The following is a 21,086-nucleotide window of genomic DNA, read 5'->3' on the forward strand; positions in this document are numbered from 1 at the left end:
TCAAAATATAGTGTGCAAATAGTTCAGTTGTCATTTTCTTTTTTCCCCGGCCATGTACCGAAAAAACAAAGTTGCGCGTTTTTTTTTTCGTTTTTTTTTCTTTTTTCTTTTTTTTCAGAGCCATCTTATTATACAAAGCACAGACTCTGTGGCATATATCTACATTTTCCACATGTTCCTATGTACATTCAAAATAGTTTAAGAGCTAAAATACATAACTAATCCACAAGATACCCATCTATACATCATTCAGACTTTTTCCTTTTGTAAAAAGTATACTTTCTTTTAAACCTCAGGGATTTCAGTTTATCTTAAATACAAGGCACAATGAATATTACTTTGTACATACACATATGAAGTTCTATTTTAAACTTAGGAATTTCAAACTTTTTCCACCCCTACACCTCTACCCTCACAAAGTTTACGAAGTCTGAATGTCAAGTGATTTCAAACAAAGTGTATGGAAGAAAATGTTTGACATTAGCATCTCATCCATACAATCTAAACTTTACCACTCACTACTGGGCTGCATCAGCCCCCAACCTGACTTCCATCCCTAAAGACATTCCCCCCACGAGGGATGATGCCACCTCTCCCCTCACACTTTCTAGGAAATATCAGAGCACATAAAACTCTACAAAAAAAACTACAATTGGACTATCCCAGCATTCCCTGCTTAAATACCTTACACCCCGATCTCAACCAGATGCAATTTTTACTGCTCCTTCTATTTCAACCATGTCCACAATGGAAGTTTTCATTATAGCACTTTCTAGGTTGCTGCTGTTCTATGTTTGTTTATTTTTGTAGGGTTGATTCCTGTAGTTTCACAAAAGCTACAGGAATTGCCCAAACCTAGCACTGATGTTCGCCTGTCTGTATGTTTTGTTTTATGTGGCGTTTAGTTTAGTTTTTCCTCCCCTCTCAAAAAAGGTACAGGGTCTTCAGGGATTTAGAACTGGCTTTGGAATCTGTAAGTGGTGGATCCAAAATGATGTTTACTAACCACATGCAAAGATGGCAAGTAAAACACACTTAATGCAGAGATCCAGTATGCTGTACTGTACTATTGTTTTGTTTTTGTGTTTTATCTTCTGATGTACACTTTAGTCTATATAAATATATTTATATCGTTCATTATATATATATATATATATATATATATATATATATATATATATATATATATATATATATATATATATATATATGTCTGTAGGTGTATTCCTTGATGTAAATTAACATGCAAAACATAACAGTGTTACAGTGCATGACACGGATGGTGCGAATGGTGTCGTCTGCTCCGGGCACTCTTGTGGTCTCGCTGGCGCTCGCTACACCTTTGAGGTCGGCACGCGGAGCCCCACCAGGCCCCCAGTAGGATCTCCCCTCGCCGTGTTCTCCAGGATCTGGTTCACAAACTCAGATGTCTGACTGGCCACTGGAGACCTCACTGTACAGAAAGAACAATGCGCAAAGGAACAATGAAGGAAGAATTGATGGACAGAAAAACAAAATAATTACATTAAATACTAATTTACATTTGCCCCAGCTGTGAAAGACAGATAATTTCATAGCCTGCAAACGGTCAAATTTCCATTCATTCATTTAAATGGAAGGACTCGGAAAGCGCACACTTGGATAGTGCTGTGTGTTACAGGTATTATTTTGACAATCCATCTGATCACTCTTTGGAGAGAGATACAGCAGTGTACATTTTCTCCAGGTGCAAAAGTAATACAGTGTTCCCACCTCTCAGTTCCGTAAGGGAAAGGCTATTCTATAAACGTTTAAAAGGGTTTAGTGTGTGTAGAAGAGTTAAGATTGGAAAGACATTTTTAGCTCAGACATATTTCACCTAGCTTCAATGCAGACTGATCAGCTGATTGACGACACTATTGTCTTGCCTACCTAATCCCTGCACTGTGCATCTCAACTGCAAAATGGACAGATTTCTTACCAAGAGTTTCCTTAATGAGCTGGTCGAGTTTTTCAACCATTTTTGTTCCCTTGTCCCCTCTCAGATTCTGCACCCTGCTCACGATCTCTTCTTTAATGGCATTAATCACAAAAAGAATACGATCTTTAAAAGAGAGAAAAGAACATTTACTGCAAGTCGAAACAAATTAGTTTAAATAATTTGTACATTCCCATTATCTCACTTCTCTCTTCCCATCTTTCCAAGGTTTCAGTGATTTTTTTATGCTCCTTTTTCTTGAGCCTCTCTTCCAGATAAAACACTTATTTATTAATCAAAAGAGAAAACTCCACGTGAAGCGTTCCATGCATATTTTAAATAGCACTATGGGTAACAATAGCTTGAGATGGAGGGGGAAAAAGGAAATAGTTGCACTAATCCAAAAGTTCCTCATTCTGCTGAACTTTGAGAGAAATGTTGGAGTTTTACCATATTCTGTGTTGAGGCCCCACAGCTTGACTTTATTGGCCTCATACTGTGCTTTCTTCTTCAGGCGGCATGCCCTGTGGGAGAAGACACAAGCAAAGAACCATCATGAAATTTACGTCAGCTAACCCAAAATTGATAAAGGTCTCAAAACAAGCCATTTTTAGTCACCAAATTGTATGTCCTTAAAGGGTCTAGCATTCAAATGATTGTTATTTCTATCTATTAATGGATTCTTTGCCTCACCTGGATGCCAGCTTGTTTTTCTCCTTGCGGGAGCGTGGCCGGGCGGTCAGCGGGAGCTCGCTCACTGGAGTCAGGTCACTAATCACCTTGTTGAGCTTGCGCAGCTCGTTCCCAATTTGGAGCAGCTTCCTGGGGTTGGGAGTGAGGTCTTCCACATCCGTGCGGCGGGATTTCTTGACCGTGTACTTTCCTGTTGGAACAGGGAGACTTCTGTCAGAGCAAAGGGGCAAATCAGCCACAGAAGCCAAACCGGCGACTAACAGCTCTGCTACCAGTGACATCCCGCCAGGTGCTTCTATTACATTCATGAGGTGACCAAATCAGGAACACAGCCAAACTAAAATAAAAACCAAAGGAATGTGGATGATGTTTTTTTTTCTCTTCTCCATACTCAACACTCAGGACCAACACTAAAAGGCAAACAAGAAAAACTCAGACGCAGAAGCTGAAACAGAGAATTATGTTACTTTTTAACCTCAAATTAAAAGCCTGGATGAAGTCACAAATCCTACACTGAGCACCACCCCACCCCCGCCAAATCCACTGTTGCCCAGCCCTTGCTCTTACCGTGATGCAGGCCATTCCTCTGGTACATGTTGCTAGGCAATGTGTCTCTGTCCCACTCAGAGGGCTTTAGCATCCGCTCCTGCTTGGAGGGGGTGAGCTGCTCGCTGTACTCCCAGAAGTATCGGCGCTTGCCCCTCTTCCTGGAGAAACCTGCCGTCACACCCTTCATGTCCTCCACTGCGTCATTGTCACACCCTGCAGGAACGACAAGAGAGCCGGCCATCACACCACAGGGAAACAAACAAAAAAACAAAATGGTAGCCTAATACGGAAGGAGAGCTTCACACTACTCCTGCATCAAGGACAGTATAAATGTCCTGTTACACATACCCTGTTTTGTTGCAAGGCCCAACGTTTTTTGTGTTTTTATTGAAATGTGCTTTTTTTTTTTATGCTGATGCTCTGTGCATAATCTTTCCCTTGAAAGAACACACAGATAAAAACTTACACTACCTTAAAACATTTTCATCAGGCAAACAAGATTCACGTAAGTCTTTTGTGACCAACCTACAAAGGCCCTTTGATTGGCTTGTTAATTAGGAAGGTGAGTGGTTCTGCATTATTCAAGAAAATGGTTAAATATCGCAGTGGCATTTAAGCCAGTGTCTCCATTCCATCTACACAAACTTTTTCATAGCTACTACAGCAATTCTTTGCAAAAAGTCTGGACCATCATTAATAAAGCAGCTTGGAGTGGACTCTGAGTCATTAACCTAATAATAGAGAAACAATTAGGCCTAAACACAAAAAAAGGCTCCTATGTAAACCTGGACTAAAACTGAACAACTTGGTTTAGATCAAGTATATACAAAGAATACTAGTAATGAGTAACGATTAAAATATGATGATAGGTTGTTGTGGAGGTCATGGCTACTTCCATTGCAACAGAAAAACTAAACAGATCTTATTCGCAGATTTTGCAGAGCAACACTTATTATTCATTGAACACTTCCCAGGCAAAATGATACATCCAACAGCCCTGCAAGCTTTATACACCAGAGTGCCAGTGATGCTCCTGCTGGGCCAATCTTCAAACCCCGGAAATGCCTGCTGTATGGTCCCACATGGAAGCACGGCTCACTATTGGGGAGTTATGAGCACCATTTACACTGTAGATTTCATGCATCTGGGAATTAGCTTTTTCAGCCATTCCAGATTTTACATCCAAATGGCTTCTATACCAGGGGCTGGATATTTTGTGCTTGTCACCTTATTTTGGGAAAGGTTGTGCCAATGTACAGTTGTTGTTAAAGTAAAAGAATTGTACCAGTGATTTTCAGTTTCATCAGTGCCGTTTTAAAGGCATTACACTAAACTGCTTTTTTAAGGAAAAATGTATTGTCACCCTATTATACAGATGGTTTAGTACAGCCCCCAATATTCAGTAGGGCTCTGTGGTGGTATGTGTTGCTTTGAAGTCCAGTTGTCTTGGTGCAGCTCGGCTCCGTCTGAACAATTGCTTTGCTCTGTCAAGTCTGCTCACCGAGGCCAACTTGCAGCATGACTCACTCACCCTTTACATTATCTCTGCTGCTCAGGCGATTACTCACCGTACACATCTTTCTCTAAATTTAACATCAAATCAAGAAAGGGGAGGAGAGAAAAAAAAACTAATTCTGACTTCATAAGCTAAATATTTGCACACACTTGGGTTCTGTCCAAACATTCTCTTAAAACTCAAATGTTTAATGAATCAGGACACTTAAGCTAAATGTGACCAAGATATTCCAGAAAGATAGCTGCACAAAAGCTTTTATAGAAAGAAGCCTGTCTGGATTAGAAGAGCACAATTTATTTTGCTTAGCTGCAATTTTGTCGTTTGTTATAAATACATTAATATGGAAAAATACAAAAATAAAAGTCTACTATGAATTAAAATAATAAAATTCCCTTCGCTTTTTACCACAGGAGTGTAATGGCTACGTGGGTGTTTATTTTCCAATAAACCAGCCAACACTATAACCCTTGAAATGGTGTTCAAAGTCTGGGAAGGACAAAAGCATAAGAAGCGTTTCATCCATAAAGCCGTTAATCCATGCGATGCAATACTTCACAATTTACGCACTTGTATATGTAAATGCACACGTGTGCGTTCTATTCTCGCAAAGCTATCCTGTCACTCTACAACCACCGCACAACCCTTCAGGGTGTGATGTCACTGAAGCCTTCAATTATACTGTTGAACTGATTCCCCACGTCATACTGTATTTGGTCTAATCTGTGCTTTGAGAACACGGTATATCAAAAGTCGAGCGACCAGCCGAAGTCCACACAGACTACAGTACCTTGTTCGGAAAAGGTGTCGCTCATGTCATCGTCCTTATCGTCCTCATAATCCTCCTCTTCTTCCTCCTCCTCCTCATTCTCAGACAGCTCGTGCTCGCTGCCGAAGCCCTCATCATGGTCCTCCTCCTCCAAGTCTGGCTCATCTGGCTCATCCACCTCTTCCTCCTCCTCCTCCTCCTCCTCCTCTTCCTCCTCCTCCTCCTCCTCCTCCTCTTCTTCTTCTTCCATCTCCGGCTCCTCTCTGCCGGCCGGCTTGGCCTCTGTGACGAACAGGGAGTAGTTGTGCTCTTCCTCCTTTTTCAGGGAGGCCTCAGCACTCCCCAGGGTGCCCGGAGGAAAAAGCTCCTGACTGCCCCCTGCTGCTGGAAACAGTTCTCGGGAGACCACGGCTGGGGCACTGAATTCCAGAACTGGGGCCACCTCCACCCTGGGCTTTTCCAACTTCTTGTCCTCCACGGCTGAAGCCACTGCTGTGGCCGCAGCAGAAGGAGTGGGGGAGGCCGTGGTGGCAGCTGCAGCAGCAGCAGTAGCAGCAGCGGCAGCAGCAGTGGTGGTGGCTGTAGCTGCATTGGTGGTAGGAACAGGTGTGTTGCGGTTCTCAGCGAATGAGGAGTCGATGGTGAGGTTGGCCTGTGCAGGAGCGGCATCCATCATCGGTCTGCGGGGAGCCGCATTAATCCTGACCTTGGCCTTGCGCACATAGTCCTTGCTGTCCGAGGTCAGCGACATCACCTTGGGGTTCTGGGCCTGAGCCTTGGAGATTGTCTCCGTGCTGGAAGGCACAGGCCTGGTAGCTTTCTGCACGCCCTCTGCGTAATCTGGCAGCGGGTTCCTGCCCATCGTGGAGCTGGAGGCTGCCAGCCTGCAGCTCGCCTTCTTCCTGTTGATGGAAGGAGTGAGGGTATGCGGCTTCTGACCCAGGATCAGGTCGGGGTGGTAGAGGGTGTCGCACACAGGCTGGGAGTCCTCGCTGTTGAGCTGCGCCAAGGTGGGCGTCTTCCCAATCACCTCTTCATCCTGGTAAGGGCTGGAGAAGTCATCCAGACCCAGGAAATCCACCTCCTTCGTCCCCCAGATGTCGCAGTTGGTCAGCTTGGTGTACTTGGTCAAGTCCTCCCAGTACGTGTCCCAGTGTTCGAAATTGGAGTTGCAAGTGGGGTCGTTGTCCACCTCTGTAAAGTGGTCCATGCCTTCCATCTCTTTGCAGTCCCCCACAGACATGATGTTGCCTCTCGGACTCTGTCTGCAAGTCATATCTCGGTCCTGGACAGGGGAGGAGAAAACACAGAAATCCATCATTCTATCAAAACATGAAAACAGAAAATCATCCTGAACACCCAAGAAATGAGGATTGCGACCACTGTTCTCCACCAGACCATAAAACGTATTAATCAGTTGAGAGAATAAGCCTTTATGCTCCCAACATACACATTTTTTTAAACACCCTAGGTATTTTTATTATTATTCTACATAAAACATACAAAAATACCAAACTTCATAACTACCACATCACTGAGACTAATCAACTTCTGGCTAATATAAAGAGAGAACAAAAACTTGAAAAATCCAAATCAATCAGGACTTTACATTCAGACCAACTGCCCAATGAGAACCTAACTGGGAAGGGGACGACATTAGCTTCAGCATCTCAAAATCCCAGAACTCACACACAAATGAATGACCTGTCAAAGAAGGCAGTTTCCAGAGCAGCTGGTACTATTTGCCAAAACATTCCATCATTAACATGTGCAACAATCACACTGACTGTTTTATTACCAGAGAGACAGACACTCTCTCTTAGAGACTGCAAGGCATCTACATATAAAAACGTAATGGTTCTGTGCTTACCAGTTCATACATGAAATCAGGATCGGAGCTGCTCGCCAGTAGATCAGTGCTGGTCAGTGCCTGGTCAGCAAAGCTGTAGTTCTGAAAGGCATCCCCAAAAGGAGGATCCATTCCACTTATGCTAGGCTAGGAGAGGGAACGATGGAGAGGTTTATTAATTAATTAATAAGCAAACAAACATTTTTCCATTTGTGGTACTAATAAAGAAAAGAAAAAAAACGTCACAGCAACCACCCATGCTTTGAGCTGATGTTTGCCCATTTGAAGTCAAACTCTTCTGGGCATGGTAACTCTTTGTTTTCACTCTTAGCGCTGCAGAAAAACTCCAGGCTCTGCAGAATGAACACCCACAATTTGAGCAAATTGCTCCCAGCCATCTCTTAGCTGAAATGTCTTCATATGGACCACATGCACAAAATAATGCCACAGCTGTGTGTAGGTCCTTCACACGTGAATGAGCCTACTTTATGGTGTTGTTTTTGTTGTTCTTTGCCCCTCATTGGGCACTTCAGTCTTAAGGTAAGGTCTATTGTCAGTGGCAATGATAAAGATACCTGGAAATCAATTTCATCTTCAGGATATTTTTCCATTTCCATTTTCTAACTGTGATAGGTAGTATTTTACTACTCATTAAATTAACTTCTTTGGGTTACTAAGCATTTGACCACATGCTCTGACCTAGGGTTGACTTTTAAGCATGACAACTGAAAAATGTACTGCATCTACCTGCTGTTAAAAACACTGTAATTTGAGCCAATGTCGATCCTTCCTATCTGACTATTCAGCCCCTGGGTGTTGACTCTGTAGAACCTGAAACAGTGCTTCTTCAATCTAGTTATGCAAATGTTTTCACCAAACAGACTAAATGCTACACAGCAAATAAACATAAAAATATAAAAATAAAACATTTATTTGTTTACATGTTTAAGATGCTTTAATGTATTTTTTGCTTAGTGGTAAGCAATGCAAGTTATTTGACACAAATTATCCACACACACTCAGTTAACAGTTACTGAGTGGTGATGGTGAAAACAGCTCCCAAGGAAAACATCTTTTAGAAAATGTGTAGTCTCACATGGAACTGCTTCTCTCCCCCAGAAATGTTATTGATACGAAAGCCGACATTTCTTTTAACCTAACTTTCCTGTGTTTTCAGGAAGGCCAGTAAAACAAAATGTCGGCTTTTCTATAAATAAAGTATTTTCAAAGACAAGTAACAGTGTGTGCAGGACTACATCTGGCGAGACAAGTTTGACATGGTATGTAGTTTGAGAGCCAGAAGTAATTTTCATCCAAAGCTCTGTCTTCTACCTCTATTTCAATGCTACTGTGTAAATGTAGTGTGTTTAGAAATCATTAAAATCATGATTTTTCACAAAAAGAAAATAAAGTAGGCAAGAACAAAAAAAAAAAACTTGAACAGAATCTACTGCTTGTTCCTCTCTCTCTGCTATTGTGGTTTACCATTTCAGCTGAGTGTGCTATTAAACCACATATCCATTACTGCTTTTGACAGAGAAAATGTAATAAAGAATTTCCTCTATAGTATATCCGAAATCTTAAAACTGAATATACAATAAGTACTACATCAATGACTGGCCTTTTCATCAACCACCTTGATACATTTTCTTACTTGAATGCATTAAGACCTTGGCAATGTAAAGATTAACTCGTTTACAGCATAATAATACCAGTTGCCTAAGATCTCACCAAGAATGTGCGTACGTCATTCCAAAGCATTCTATTGGCCATTACATAATCAGGAGCAACTGCTTTGGTTTTGTACAAAGGCAGCAATGGTGCCTAGCGGAGAAACATGCAATCCTCAAAGCTTCTAAAGCCTACTGTCCTTGAAGAGTAAATTAAAATAGAAAAACTGTAAATTAATTAGCAGAGAAGGCAGGGTAAGTCACAAAGAGAGACCTGAGCTCTCCAAACCCAGATCTCTTACCTGAGGCATTGCCAAGCACAGATCTTCTGTGTCTAATCTGAATCTTTGCTGTTGTTTTTCAGGTCCAGTTGTTTCCAGTTTTTATTTTATATTGGCAGTAATCAATTAATTCAGTCACAAAAGAGTATTTTTCTAGCCTCAGTGGCTTAATAAAGCTTGCTTGTCTGGTCCTCCTGTGTTGATTGTTTTCTATTAAAAAGGGGAAAAGAATGAAACAATGAGGGGGGGATAAAGATAAATTTTAAAACAAAAGTTTATAAGCCATCTTCTATACAATATCTGGAAGGTTAAATAGTGAGAGAGAGAGAAATAAATAAATAAATCCTAAAACACAATCCTAATATATGGGGGGGGGGGGTTAATGACTTTCAACTGGTTTGTGATTATGGACATCAATACCCGTCAGGGATGGTTCTTCGGTTTAGATATGCAGGAGCTTTGGGTCTTTCACTCATACGTTTTCGTTCACAACTCCAGTAGTATGTGAAGAGGGAAACAGTTCAGCCTGTCCACAAAACAGATTTATCCACCATCAACAACAACATGTTAAGCACTTTCCACAACGCATTTCATTGCAGCAGAAAAAAAATAGTATCAGTCTCAAAGCATGGGTATTAATCTGATGGAAAACAGACCCAGCACTCAAGACCTCTAGCTATTTTTAACAGCAATGTTTTTGTTTGTTTGTTTTTTTAATTCCTCAAAATTATTCAAGTGGAAAGAAGGGGAGAGGCTATTATTATTATGCATAATGGTGCATTCAATGAAGTTGTTTAATTAATTGTTAAACAGTTTTGGCCAGCACTTAACAAAACGAACAAAAACAAGGCCATCAGACAGTGTCGGGTGCTGCGGTTGCTGACATCACATCCTTATAGAGCGCTAATTGAGTCAAACATGATATTTATCACCATACGCTGCTCTTTCACACAGCCCCCTCTGCACAGGCACTGGAAAAATAAACTCCACAGTCAAATGCTGCATTTCAAACGTGCAGAGTGCAAGCCATTTCTGAGCTAGTATAAATGACCTTCCTCTTACACCACCAGCTGCCACATTTGCATAGTTTTGCAAAAGAGGCTGGACCATTTAGGCACAGTATTTAAATAAATGATTAAACTTCCTTCTGGAACAGCAGTCGCTGTACAATGAAGATTTAGAATAGTATTTTTCTAAGCAATTGGTATTGAAATAAATTGATGCACAGGACTCGACTGCACATCGAAATATTTGAGCCATTAATAAGAAAACGCCGCCTATCAGAGTGCTTTCACTTGAAAACTAAATGTCGGAGAGCCTTCAGTAACGTTCACACAAGTTATTGTTTTGCACAGTGAACAGGGTGTCATGTTGATGGAAGGTGTGGTGAATTGCAGCTATTAAACGTAGACTAAGACACAAATTAAGTGTTCTACTTCCAGATACACTTTCAGTGACAGCAAAAGGCAAACAAACAACAACCAAGCCAACAAACAAAGTAGACAAATATGGCACATTTGAAACTAAACACACAGGAAAAATCAAAAACAGAAGATTAATGAAATAATTATTTCTAACTCTAGTGGCAACATTTTCAGAGCTTACAAGCCACATTTGCATTGAATATGTTTGTGATCACCACTGAATATTTTCATCTATCCTAAAGATTTTAAACACATTTTTTAAAGACTTCAGAAGGAAATTCTCCCATTCTGAGGCAGTCATTTGGGATGTTAAGAGACAGTATAAAAAGCATACTGAACCTTTTCTTTGAAATCCCAATCAATGGACTACTTAAAGGAACAGAACAGCTGGCATCAACTTGTTCAGAGTGCGCTCAAAATGGCCACATTTCTGAATATTTCTGAATAACTAAATATTCTTATGTATCCCACAGATTTTATTTCTGATGGCACAATTTATGAATAGCCGAACCAGGAAATAATTAAATTCTCCTCTTTTTTATTTTATTTTATTTTTTTGCTTATGGTCTGGTGAACATTTCTGAAATTCTCAGTTCTCTTAAGCATTTCATCTTTTATTCTCAAAGGGCTTTATTCCCCCTTTCATTAATCTAAATGGCTGCAATCCCAGCCTAGTGAGACCCTAACAGAATACTTCAGAGCCAATCCAAATATAATACGGCCCAAATCCAGTCATTCTCAAATGGGGGCAGCTCTTTATAAGAAGAAAACTTGATAATAAAGCTAAAACACATTATTGATTCTTTATTATTTATTTTGTTACATTATAAATCTACTGTTGACTGAAAAACACAGTTGCTATTTGTTTCTATCAATGTGATAATATTATTATTATTTATTAGTAGTAGTAGTAGTAGTAGTCGTCCTAACTGGGAAACCAAACCAGTTTACAGTTAAGGCTAATCTACAGCAAAAGCAAGTGAACAAAGTAACTCTAGAATTCAGAGTCAGAACAGAGAACAGGATTTTCAGCTCATGACAAGACCTTTCTCTGGTGCAAAGCTATAGATTTGTGTAAAGATTTTATTTTAAAAGACGGTTCCTTTCACAGGTCAGACTACATATTTCCGGCCCTCTGTCTACCTACGTAGCGCACAAGCTCTTGCCTTGAATAAACTCCAGGGTCATGTCAGTTTAATGGAGCTGCTGTCAGATTAATGGAACTACTTTCCGCATCAATCACAGAAATACATTTTTTGACACCACTGAGAACTGCACCTTTTACTGAATGACTGAATGTATGCCTGGTAAACGGCTACAAAATAATAACGCATCTGCGTAAATGCACACGCACAAGATCACAAACTGTACAGTACAATAGACAGCTGAAAATTGAGGAAAATTAATTTCCTGTTGAGCTCCAAAGATGCGAGGTCTAACTCTGAGCACCTGAGAGCGTTGGGGGGGGGGTACAACAACGCATGAGGTCTTTGCTTGCCTCGTCGTATAAATATTAAAATGCACAATAACACTAAATTAAGAAAGCTGAATGAAACTGCATCCAGCTGGTTTGACTGAGACAGAAACACAGGGGTGGGAGGGTGCAGAGTGGATGAGAACGAGACTGAGAGGGAGGCAGGGAGGGGGAGAGCAAGTCACTGAAATAGTTTTCCTGTGGAAGGCTGAGCAAGAATGATGCACAGTGCAGAAGCTGGATGGCTGATTCTGTGGAACACAGTTGCTGCACTGTACATTGCAGTCACGGCAACAGCAGAACGCCATTTCGGATCATTTAAAATAGAAGCAGTTTCTGCACGTTTGTGAATACACAATATTATACTTCCCAACATCAGCGGTTTCAGTAATTATATACTGTAAGTTTTATCCTCCTTCATAATATATATTTTGTCTGACAAAGTCTGACAAAAAATATAGAACATAAAGGACTAAATGGTTTATCAATATTGCACTCAATCCCGATCCAGCAACATTATAATAATTATTTATTTCTTAGCAGACACCCTTGTCCAGGGCGACGTACATACCAATGATAATCAAATACACAGGGAAGAGCCCAAAAAAACCCTACATGGTCACTCCAACACATGGAGGTTTCAGAAAAAAACAAAAAACACAGCTATAAAGTACACCAAAATATTTAGGTTTTTCACCTCTTCACCTGAAAGTAAACTCATTTGGAATAGCAATCTAGAAATCCTAACTAATGGAAGACAAAAGGGTGAATGTTTACTGATTCTGAACACATTATCACCACAGTAGTAACATGTTAATAACAAGGCCTCCTAGAGCTACTTAGAAAAGCCTACTGTTGACAATTAAAAACAAAAGCTGGAATTGTTTTGTATTTTGTTTTTTTTATTTCAGCCATTTTCAACAAATCAGTGTAACACCCAGCTACCCCACTTTGTCATGGCCGATGTTTACATAAATGGAAACAGAGATGAGAGAGCAACACTGTACTGCACTGTAACTGCATAATGCATGCCTGCCAACATGCTCCACTGGAAAACAGTCTCAGTAACGAGTGGTGCTCTGTTGTCTTTTGGATGAGTATTACAGCACCACACCTGCTGTATAATGCAAGGAAACTCTCCACCGCTTGAAAGTGTGGCAGTGTCTTACCTATTTCACTGTAGGGGGGGGTGAAATAGTCCACATTCATCAAAACTCACAGGAATGGAAAGAAGAGAGTCCGAAGATTAATTAGGTTACAAGTGCAGGACGTACATAGTATGGGTCAGCACTGTTGAGCCTCTTGCCCTAAAGAGGTTCCCACCATGAAAACAAATCGCCACGGTGGTCTCGGCTACTTATAAAAAGGACTACCATACACTCCAAGGTTGTGGTCCAGTGTTGCAGGAGTGTCATCACCTGGACTTCTAGACTGTGTCTCAGTGCAACAACTTTCTTTATTTCGAGCAGGTGTTCAGCATCTTCACATGGGTGTTATTCACAAATTATAATTGAATCCTACAGCAGCATTAAGTGCAGCATGTACAGACTTTCAGGCTGTTGATAGGACTTTAAATTGGGTAGCTAATCAATTGATGTAATACAATGGTATACAGTGTCAAATCTCTCAGGCCTGACAAAACAGTATCTCTGCTAACAGTACAGAATATGAATCTTATTTACAGGTGTTTGGCTAATAGGAATGACATTATAAATCCATTATATTAAATTCCCATATATAATGCCATTATAAGTTGCAGAATTGCTGTATATTCAAAAATACATAAATAAAACACCTTACATTGTTGTATTTAACATAATGCAAAATGTTCCACAGCAAATACAGAATGTCATCAACCAAATGTCATTGAAACATACCACAACCACACTGTACAGCTGCCCTGATGATAGAATTAATGCTTCAAATTTGATAGGAATCAAGTAAGGTTTTCGTTAACCAGTCTGTTCGGCTTGTACAAACTGGCAAAGTAAATAACAGAGACAGCAGGCGAACTGAGGACAGAACGAGTGCATTGGTGTGCAGTACAGGGGCACAATTCCACTGCAGAAAGTCTGCCTGGAGAGAGTGGCAAGCTTAAACCACTATACACAACTATTTGTCAGGGTAAAAAATACAAAAGACAAAAAGCAGTGCAGCTGAGAGGTGGGAACACTATCATAACCAACAGCTTCAAATCATTCAAATCACTGGTTTCTCTAATCATGTTATTGGCTGTTAAAGCAACGTGGCTAACTTCACTCACCCCCCCCCCGCCCCCGCCCCCGCCCCCCTCCTTCCCCAACACGTCACAGATTCACAGACATTGTGGGAGGATTTAAACAGATTGCCTTATACCTGGAAGGCATTCACTGGAACATGAAAAAGACAATAAAGCATGGACAGCAGAAGCAGACGCTACCCTGGGAGACCTATAAAACTGCTGAAATGCTGCAATAGTAGCAATATAGTAAACAGGGCCCTGTGCTATCATTGCAGATTTTACAGCCACAGTCACAGTCACAAGGGTCCACAGTCTGAATATAGAATAGAGATCACCACACATGCAATTAAATGTATTGAATGATCCATTATCTACCTTGGAGGTGCCTTACTGTAACCTAAAATCTACAGCTGCCAAAGCTGTTGCAAGAAAAGTAAAAATATCAGAAAAAATTATAAACCTGATAATGATAATGATGATGATGATGATAATAACAAACAACAACGAGTAACATTAAAAGTGAGGGCCACAGAAAACACCATCATGTGACCTTCGAGTAGTTTATCTTCACAGATTTTTCAGGCACACAGCAGAGCAAGTGTTTTGAATGGGATAATAAAGGGAAAACTATAGTCCGCCACTTCTGCAACACAGAACTCCGACTGGCTCCCTGGTAACAGTGCTACACTGCGTACAGAGATCCACACTCACTGACATTTAGCACCCTCACACGCCTGCATTTGTGGCACAACTACCAAGCACAGACAGACGGAGGACATAAGAGCTTACCTATGTTTTGGAGGGCATTGCAGGCAGGCTATATTGAGACTTTACATTTGGATTTTAAAAGTTTAATTAAGCAACCCTACCCTCTAGTGACACTGCTGTCCACATGTGGGGAACAAAAGAAAAACTGACCCAAACAGGTTTTCCATGTCAACACCCTGCTCCTACCCCATCCTACCCCTCTGTCTTCCGTCTTCCGTTCTTTTCCCCCACCCCAAACCACTGTCCTCCCTTCTTTTCCCCCCTCTGTCCTCCCTCCACCATCATGCCACCCTCCTCCTTCATTGTTTCCTCCTTCCTTCCTTTACTCCTTCCGTCCTCCCTCCCTCCTTCCTTCCTTCCCATCCTTCCCTCCTCCTCCCCATCACCCCACACACCCTCCTCCCCTTCCATTCTTCCCTCCTTCCCCCCAACACTGCTGATGTACCCTTGAGCAAGGTACTTTACATAGATTGCTCCAGTAAATGTCCAGCTATATAAATGGGTAAAATGTGAAAATAATATCATATACTGCAACAATTGTAAGACACCCTGGATAACGGTGAAATCAAATAATAAAAAATAATAACATCCTCCCCTTGCCTCCTCCAACATCCCACCTCCCACTCCCCATTTCCACATATTCACCACTTCATCCCCTCCCCCTCCCTTCTCCTCCATCATCCCACCTCCCCTTCCCTCCAACCCCTTCCCATTTTCCCACCTCCCACTTTCTCTTCCCACACCCCCTCCCCTTCCTCCACACCCCCATCACCCCCATCCAAAAGCCAATATTTAAACAAACTGAAAAAGACAATGTCCCATAACTCGGTTCAACTTAATCTATACAGGCAGACATTGAGAAAACATTCTTTAAATACTGAATGAGATAAGGTGTCTAAATAGAACCCCAATCAATGTCACTCAACACGTGACCCAAGAGTCTGAAGGATACTGTAGGGAAGTCCTGGATGAAAACCAAAACAAAAATGCGCAAAAGTACCTTGACAAGGATTTCAGAGACATTTTTCTCATGCAATGATCATTTAAAATGTTCAACTGTTCTCATAGTGCGGGTAAGTTAAGACACATATCATGCGCTGCACAACCACCTTTTATTCGAAATCAGATCACATCACATTTCCCCTGAATACGAATCTAAAAATAAATCTAAAAACAAAACAAATTTCTTTCATTGCTCTGCCATTTACAGTAGTCCAAAACTGTGAACTGTGTTCCGTGTCTGTTCTACATTGTAAAGCAGTTGCAGGCAGCTCCTCCTGCAGCCTATGTGTTGCCACCTCTGCAAGCCACATGCCTGGCACCAGGTAGCATACATGTCCTGTGGAATGAAACAAGAGAATCATTGCCACCCAGCAAAAACACTGCTGCCTGGGAGATAAGCAAACACAGAGTCCTATCAACAGGAAGTGCTTCAGTGCGCTCTCTCTCTCGCTCTCCTTTAAAAGGGAGTGCAGCATTTCAGTTTCATACAAATGTGTCTCATTTGCGTGTGTCTGCCAGCACTTGCATTTCTGCAGCAAAAGAAAAGCATGTAGCTACAGAGCATGCAGCTGCAATGTCTCACCCTTGTCAAAATCCATGAATTTTGAGTAATAACGCAGGATAGAAAATAATAAACAAAACAAATGCTGTGCAACACATAAGTCGCCCAGGATAAGGGCATCTGACAAGAAATAAATAACAACAATATAATAATAATTAATAATGAGCTTCACTTGACTGCCACAACCCTATCTCAAGTCATCACAAGGCATAATTACACAATAGGTAATTAACAAATTAACTCATATCCTAGTGCTTGCCCATTTTGTTTTCCTTGCAAGTTTATCTGCAAAAAAAAAAAAAAAAAAGCAGTCGTAAACAGCATATGATATTGTGTCACACACTGATTTGTGTGGAGATTGTCTTTGGTTTTTGTGTTCCTGGGATACTGGCAGCGCTTTCTACGTTGTTCTGACTGTGCTCTAGAATCAGCGTGCTGTCTTGGAATGGTAACGAAGTAAACTGTCTCATTCATACATGTTTTGCTGCCTCTTAAACATCATCTAGAGTCTCAAATGAGTCAGACAGGACCTTGACTGAGAAATGTAATCCACAGTCAAAGTCCTTTTCCTTTTGTCATGCTTTACATTACATTTCTGAAGAAATCTGTGACTGCAATTGTTTTACTGAAGTAGAAAGCAAATAAGGAACTGCACTGCCTTCCCACCCCACAGATACTATGTTCAGTGACTGGTCTCACTCTTTTATTTGTAATTCTTGAAACCCATAAATTCAACACATTTAGCCACTGATTTCTTAAATAAGAGTCAAGGGAGGCAATCAACAATTTGCTTGCTATTTTGTTTGTTTGTTAAATCCAAAAATACAAGAGCCTTTCAAATTTAATTGAACGAGTTATAACACAACCTCATATAAATATTAGTAAGTTTAATAAATCATAACTAAAATAATTAAATGAATTTACCAGTTACCTTTTCTGTGAATTCTAGCTCTGTCTTTAACGTCAATCCTTAGTATTTTTAAACATGTGATTTTGATGCAACATACAATCATATGTAAAATGTTGATGCATGTGTATATACAGATATCTATTTTCATGCATGGGTTTCCTTTTGGTGAGGGAATCAGATAACTACTCAGTATGAATTGATGCCAGACAGGAGCCAGGCTTCTTGCCTGCATTGACTTCCCCTGCTCTGTGAACCTCTAGTGGTTTGTTCTGCAACTGTAACCAGAAAAGGCATCACAAAAGCTCTGCCTTACCTAAGCCAGCCATCTACATCATTGTCCTCCATAAGAACACAATCCCTGCTTGACCAATTTGGCTCGGCTTAAAGCCTGCTTGACAGAGCAGCAGGTGATGTCTCTGTGTCATGCTGAGTCACAGATAATGGAAACACTACAGTGGGGATTAATCAAATGCAGGCAATGATCGCTGTGGAAACTGCTGTGACAAGTCAAGGAAATGTGCTGCTCTTGGGAGGTCTATGGTTATGCTGCATTCTCAAATGTGTTCTCTTTGATGTGACTACAAATAATACTAATATTAATACTAATACTAAAGTGATAAAGACTTCCAAGTAAGTTACAGGTAAGCACCAATTAATTGAATAGAAACCGAGCATGAAACAAATGCATTTATTTATTCTCTATGGTACGTTTAATTGCTCAGAAACAGACCCGAGGAAGCTTACATGGCTGATTTCCAATTCTACTGCCTGAATGAAGAGGATGTATGTACATGTAGGGATCCCTTCGCCTATTTTGGGAAGAGTATTATGGACGTCGATTTTGTTTGTGATCTGACCTATTATTAATAATAATATCATAATCATGATGTTAAATTTAAATCTACAAAGGATTCGGAGACGGGAATTATACTCCCTCCCCCAGGCCTGTGACATTTACTGAATTCAATCGCTACTGGCCGAAGCTTGAACCAAACCCTAACCTTATCAGACACTGGCACAATGCGGCAAACTGACAGAAACAGAAAGCCACTTTGATGCCGCACTCCTCGAAATAGTACCAGCAAAACAAAAAGAATCAAACATGCATTTATTGCATGTGCAGAAATATATATGGATGTCGAGACAAGGCCTAAATAAACAAACAAACAATCCCATGATATACAGATAGAAATAATCATAAACATCTATTGTGCCAAGGTCGGCTCAGAATGAAAGTTGACGGATATCCCGTCTGTTTACTTGTAGCAAGACGTACCGCCTCGCTTCAAACTGTAATCCTCTGCGCATGCCTAGTAGGTCTGTTTACGGTGCTCTGCAACCTGTATTTGATTTGCTTTTTTCCAAGATTTTAACACTCCTCTCCAGTCATCATGCATTTAAACATGAATCCACGATTCTCCATAATAACTGGTTTACAGTGTTATTCTGCGTGAGAAAAACGTGGCAATAATGATAAGTATCCGTGTCTGTCCTGTACACACAATGTCCAGCGTTCTGATTACGGCATATCTAGCCATATGACCTACAAAACATTGTGATGTCAGTGTGTTGTCTAATCAAATATAAGGGCCTTTCATGTATGATACCTGTATGCACTCTGTATAGACAATAACAGGGAGAAGCAGCCTGCTTTAATTTTGTATAATCCCTCGTTTTGTGCCTAAAACACAATCCTGTTAAGCGCTGACCTACTAATACTCCCACACAGCCCTGAACTCAACATGGCCTCCAACACAAACAAATAAACGTCAACCTAACTCCGGTTTCACTCTCGCCACAACTCACGCTATTCTCGCACCCCATTGGCTCGCGTCTGCCCAGGCCCCGCCTCCCCAAGCGACGGATTGGGCCGTCAAGGCTGTCAATCAAGTACGAAGTCTTTGACAACACACACCCACCCATTTCAGGATGGGCAGATAAAAGTATAAACAACATTTTAAAGGGCCTATTTGGTTACGTAAAATAGTTGCAAAGCTCACACGGCCAGTTCAATAAACACTCGTTTCGTGGAGAATAGCGCAAAATACAAGAGCTACATGTGAAATACAGCATCATTTCCTTTTTCATATGCACATTTATACATCAATTGCACACAGTTCACGGTTAAATTACACATGTTTTCCCTTGTTGCTAGATCTTTCTACGGGCAAAATGATCCGGGAGCACACATTTAAACAGGGATGGGTTTTTTAAGTATCCTTGCAGGTTCCTGTAGTGTTACTGTGCCATTTCAGAGGCTGTAGCGCAGGAGGGGGGCGTGTACCGCCGAGAGAGGATACCAGCTTGTGCTGCTTTTTTAAAATAAATAAATAAATGCGTGCATGCATACAAAAATACCACAAAAAAGTGTTTTAAGTCGTTCAAAAAAAAGAAGAAGCAGAAACATTGCCCTACTGCACACCACCGCACGGCAAGTTGCAAGACTGCTAAGTAACCCCTTTACTCACCTTAAGACTCCCCATATACTCGAGTGCGGTTTATCCCCGTATTGGCGTCTACCGCTCGGTACTTGGTGCCATTTCCATGGAGTCCACGCTGCTGCCTCTCGTTTGTTTTGTTTTTCTTCTTCCTGACGGGTTCCTGGAAAGCGCGTGACTGCCGCGTCACGTGGGCCCGGCCGCCCAATGGCCGCGAGTCACCTGGATTGCCCCCAAAACTCAGAGCCGCCGCAGCGCGGAAAGCCCCCCTATCGGGCTGTAGCGCCGTGACGAAACTGTTAGAAATGCGTGGAAAGTCATGGAAGAATGTTCAGACACTTGTTTTCTTTTTTGGCATCAGCGTCTGACTTCTATAATCGCGAGTGATTAGACTATGTTTGTATGTGCTCCTCTCCTGTGATCCTCTTCTCTGTTTCCCCTGGGATGCATGATCCTGCAAAAGAGCATATTTGAAATAATATATGTAGGGGTCATCTAATTATGATATATATATATATATATATATTTTTTTTTTAAGTTATAATAGGTAGCAGTGTTATTTATTTTGCACTTCATCTTAGAAAGCTCTGACAAAAGTGATCACTTTCAAATCATAGAAACCTTTGTGACACTTGTAATAAACACATATTTGGTCACATTTAAGTTGAATTAAAAAACACGGTTTTTTTCTCTCAAATTTAAAATGGTGTGTGACATACATAAAAAAAATACATCAACTTGAGTCCATTCCACTCATCTAATTTTTCCTGTGGCTTGTAACATGTCCTACATCAAAAGTCGACTGTCAGTTACAGCCACCAGTAAGCAGTTGAGTCTGTTGAGATACACCCAGCGATATACATTTTGGATTCAGACATCTGCAGGAATGTCAGCAGGTTGGTTTACACCCAGAACACAGGACATAATGACTCTCCAGTGGCTGCAACTGCATACACTGTGTCCGATCGCAGTGCGGGAGGATCAGATCTGCTTCATCTGTTGCTTC

General features: G+C 41.0%; 1 protein-coding gene across 2 annotated transcripts; it reads right to left on the bottom strand.

Moving 5' to 3' along the window:
- Window positions 1–1,201: 1,201 nt before the first annotated feature.
- crebrf (creb3 regulatory factor) lies at window positions 1,202–20,371 on the bottom strand. 2 transcript variants are annotated; one of them, XM_066717038.1, is made up of 9 exons: window positions 20,111–20,367; window positions 9,303–9,491; window positions 7,352–7,477; window positions 5,503–6,766; window positions 3,218–3,412; window positions 2,651–2,840; window positions 2,408–2,481; window positions 1,961–2,083; window positions 1,202–1,453 (listed from the first exon to the last, which is right to left on the bottom strand). In XM_066717038.1, exons 2-9 carry the CDS (start codon window positions 9,309–9,311, stop codon window positions 1,335–1,337), a joined length of 2,100 nt encoding a protein of 699 aa, XP_066573135.1. In that variant the 5' UTR covers window positions 9,312–9,491; window positions 20,111–20,367; the 3' UTR covers window positions 1,202–1,334. The 2 variants fall into 2 exon arrangements, with proteins under 2 accessions (XP_066573135.1, XP_066573134.1); XM_066717037.1 differs by lacking the exon at window positions 9,303–9,491 and having other exon boundaries at window positions 20,111–20,371.
- Window positions 20,372–21,086: the final 715 nt, after the last annotated feature.

This window comes from Amia ocellicauda, chromosome 11, assembly GCF_036373705.1.
Source record: "Amia ocellicauda isolate fAmiCal2 chromosome 11, fAmiCal2.hap1, whole genome shotgun sequence".
In the NCBI taxonomy this organism is placed as follows: domain Eukaryota; kingdom Metazoa; phylum Chordata; class Actinopteri; order Amiiformes; family Amiidae; genus Amia; species Amia ocellicauda.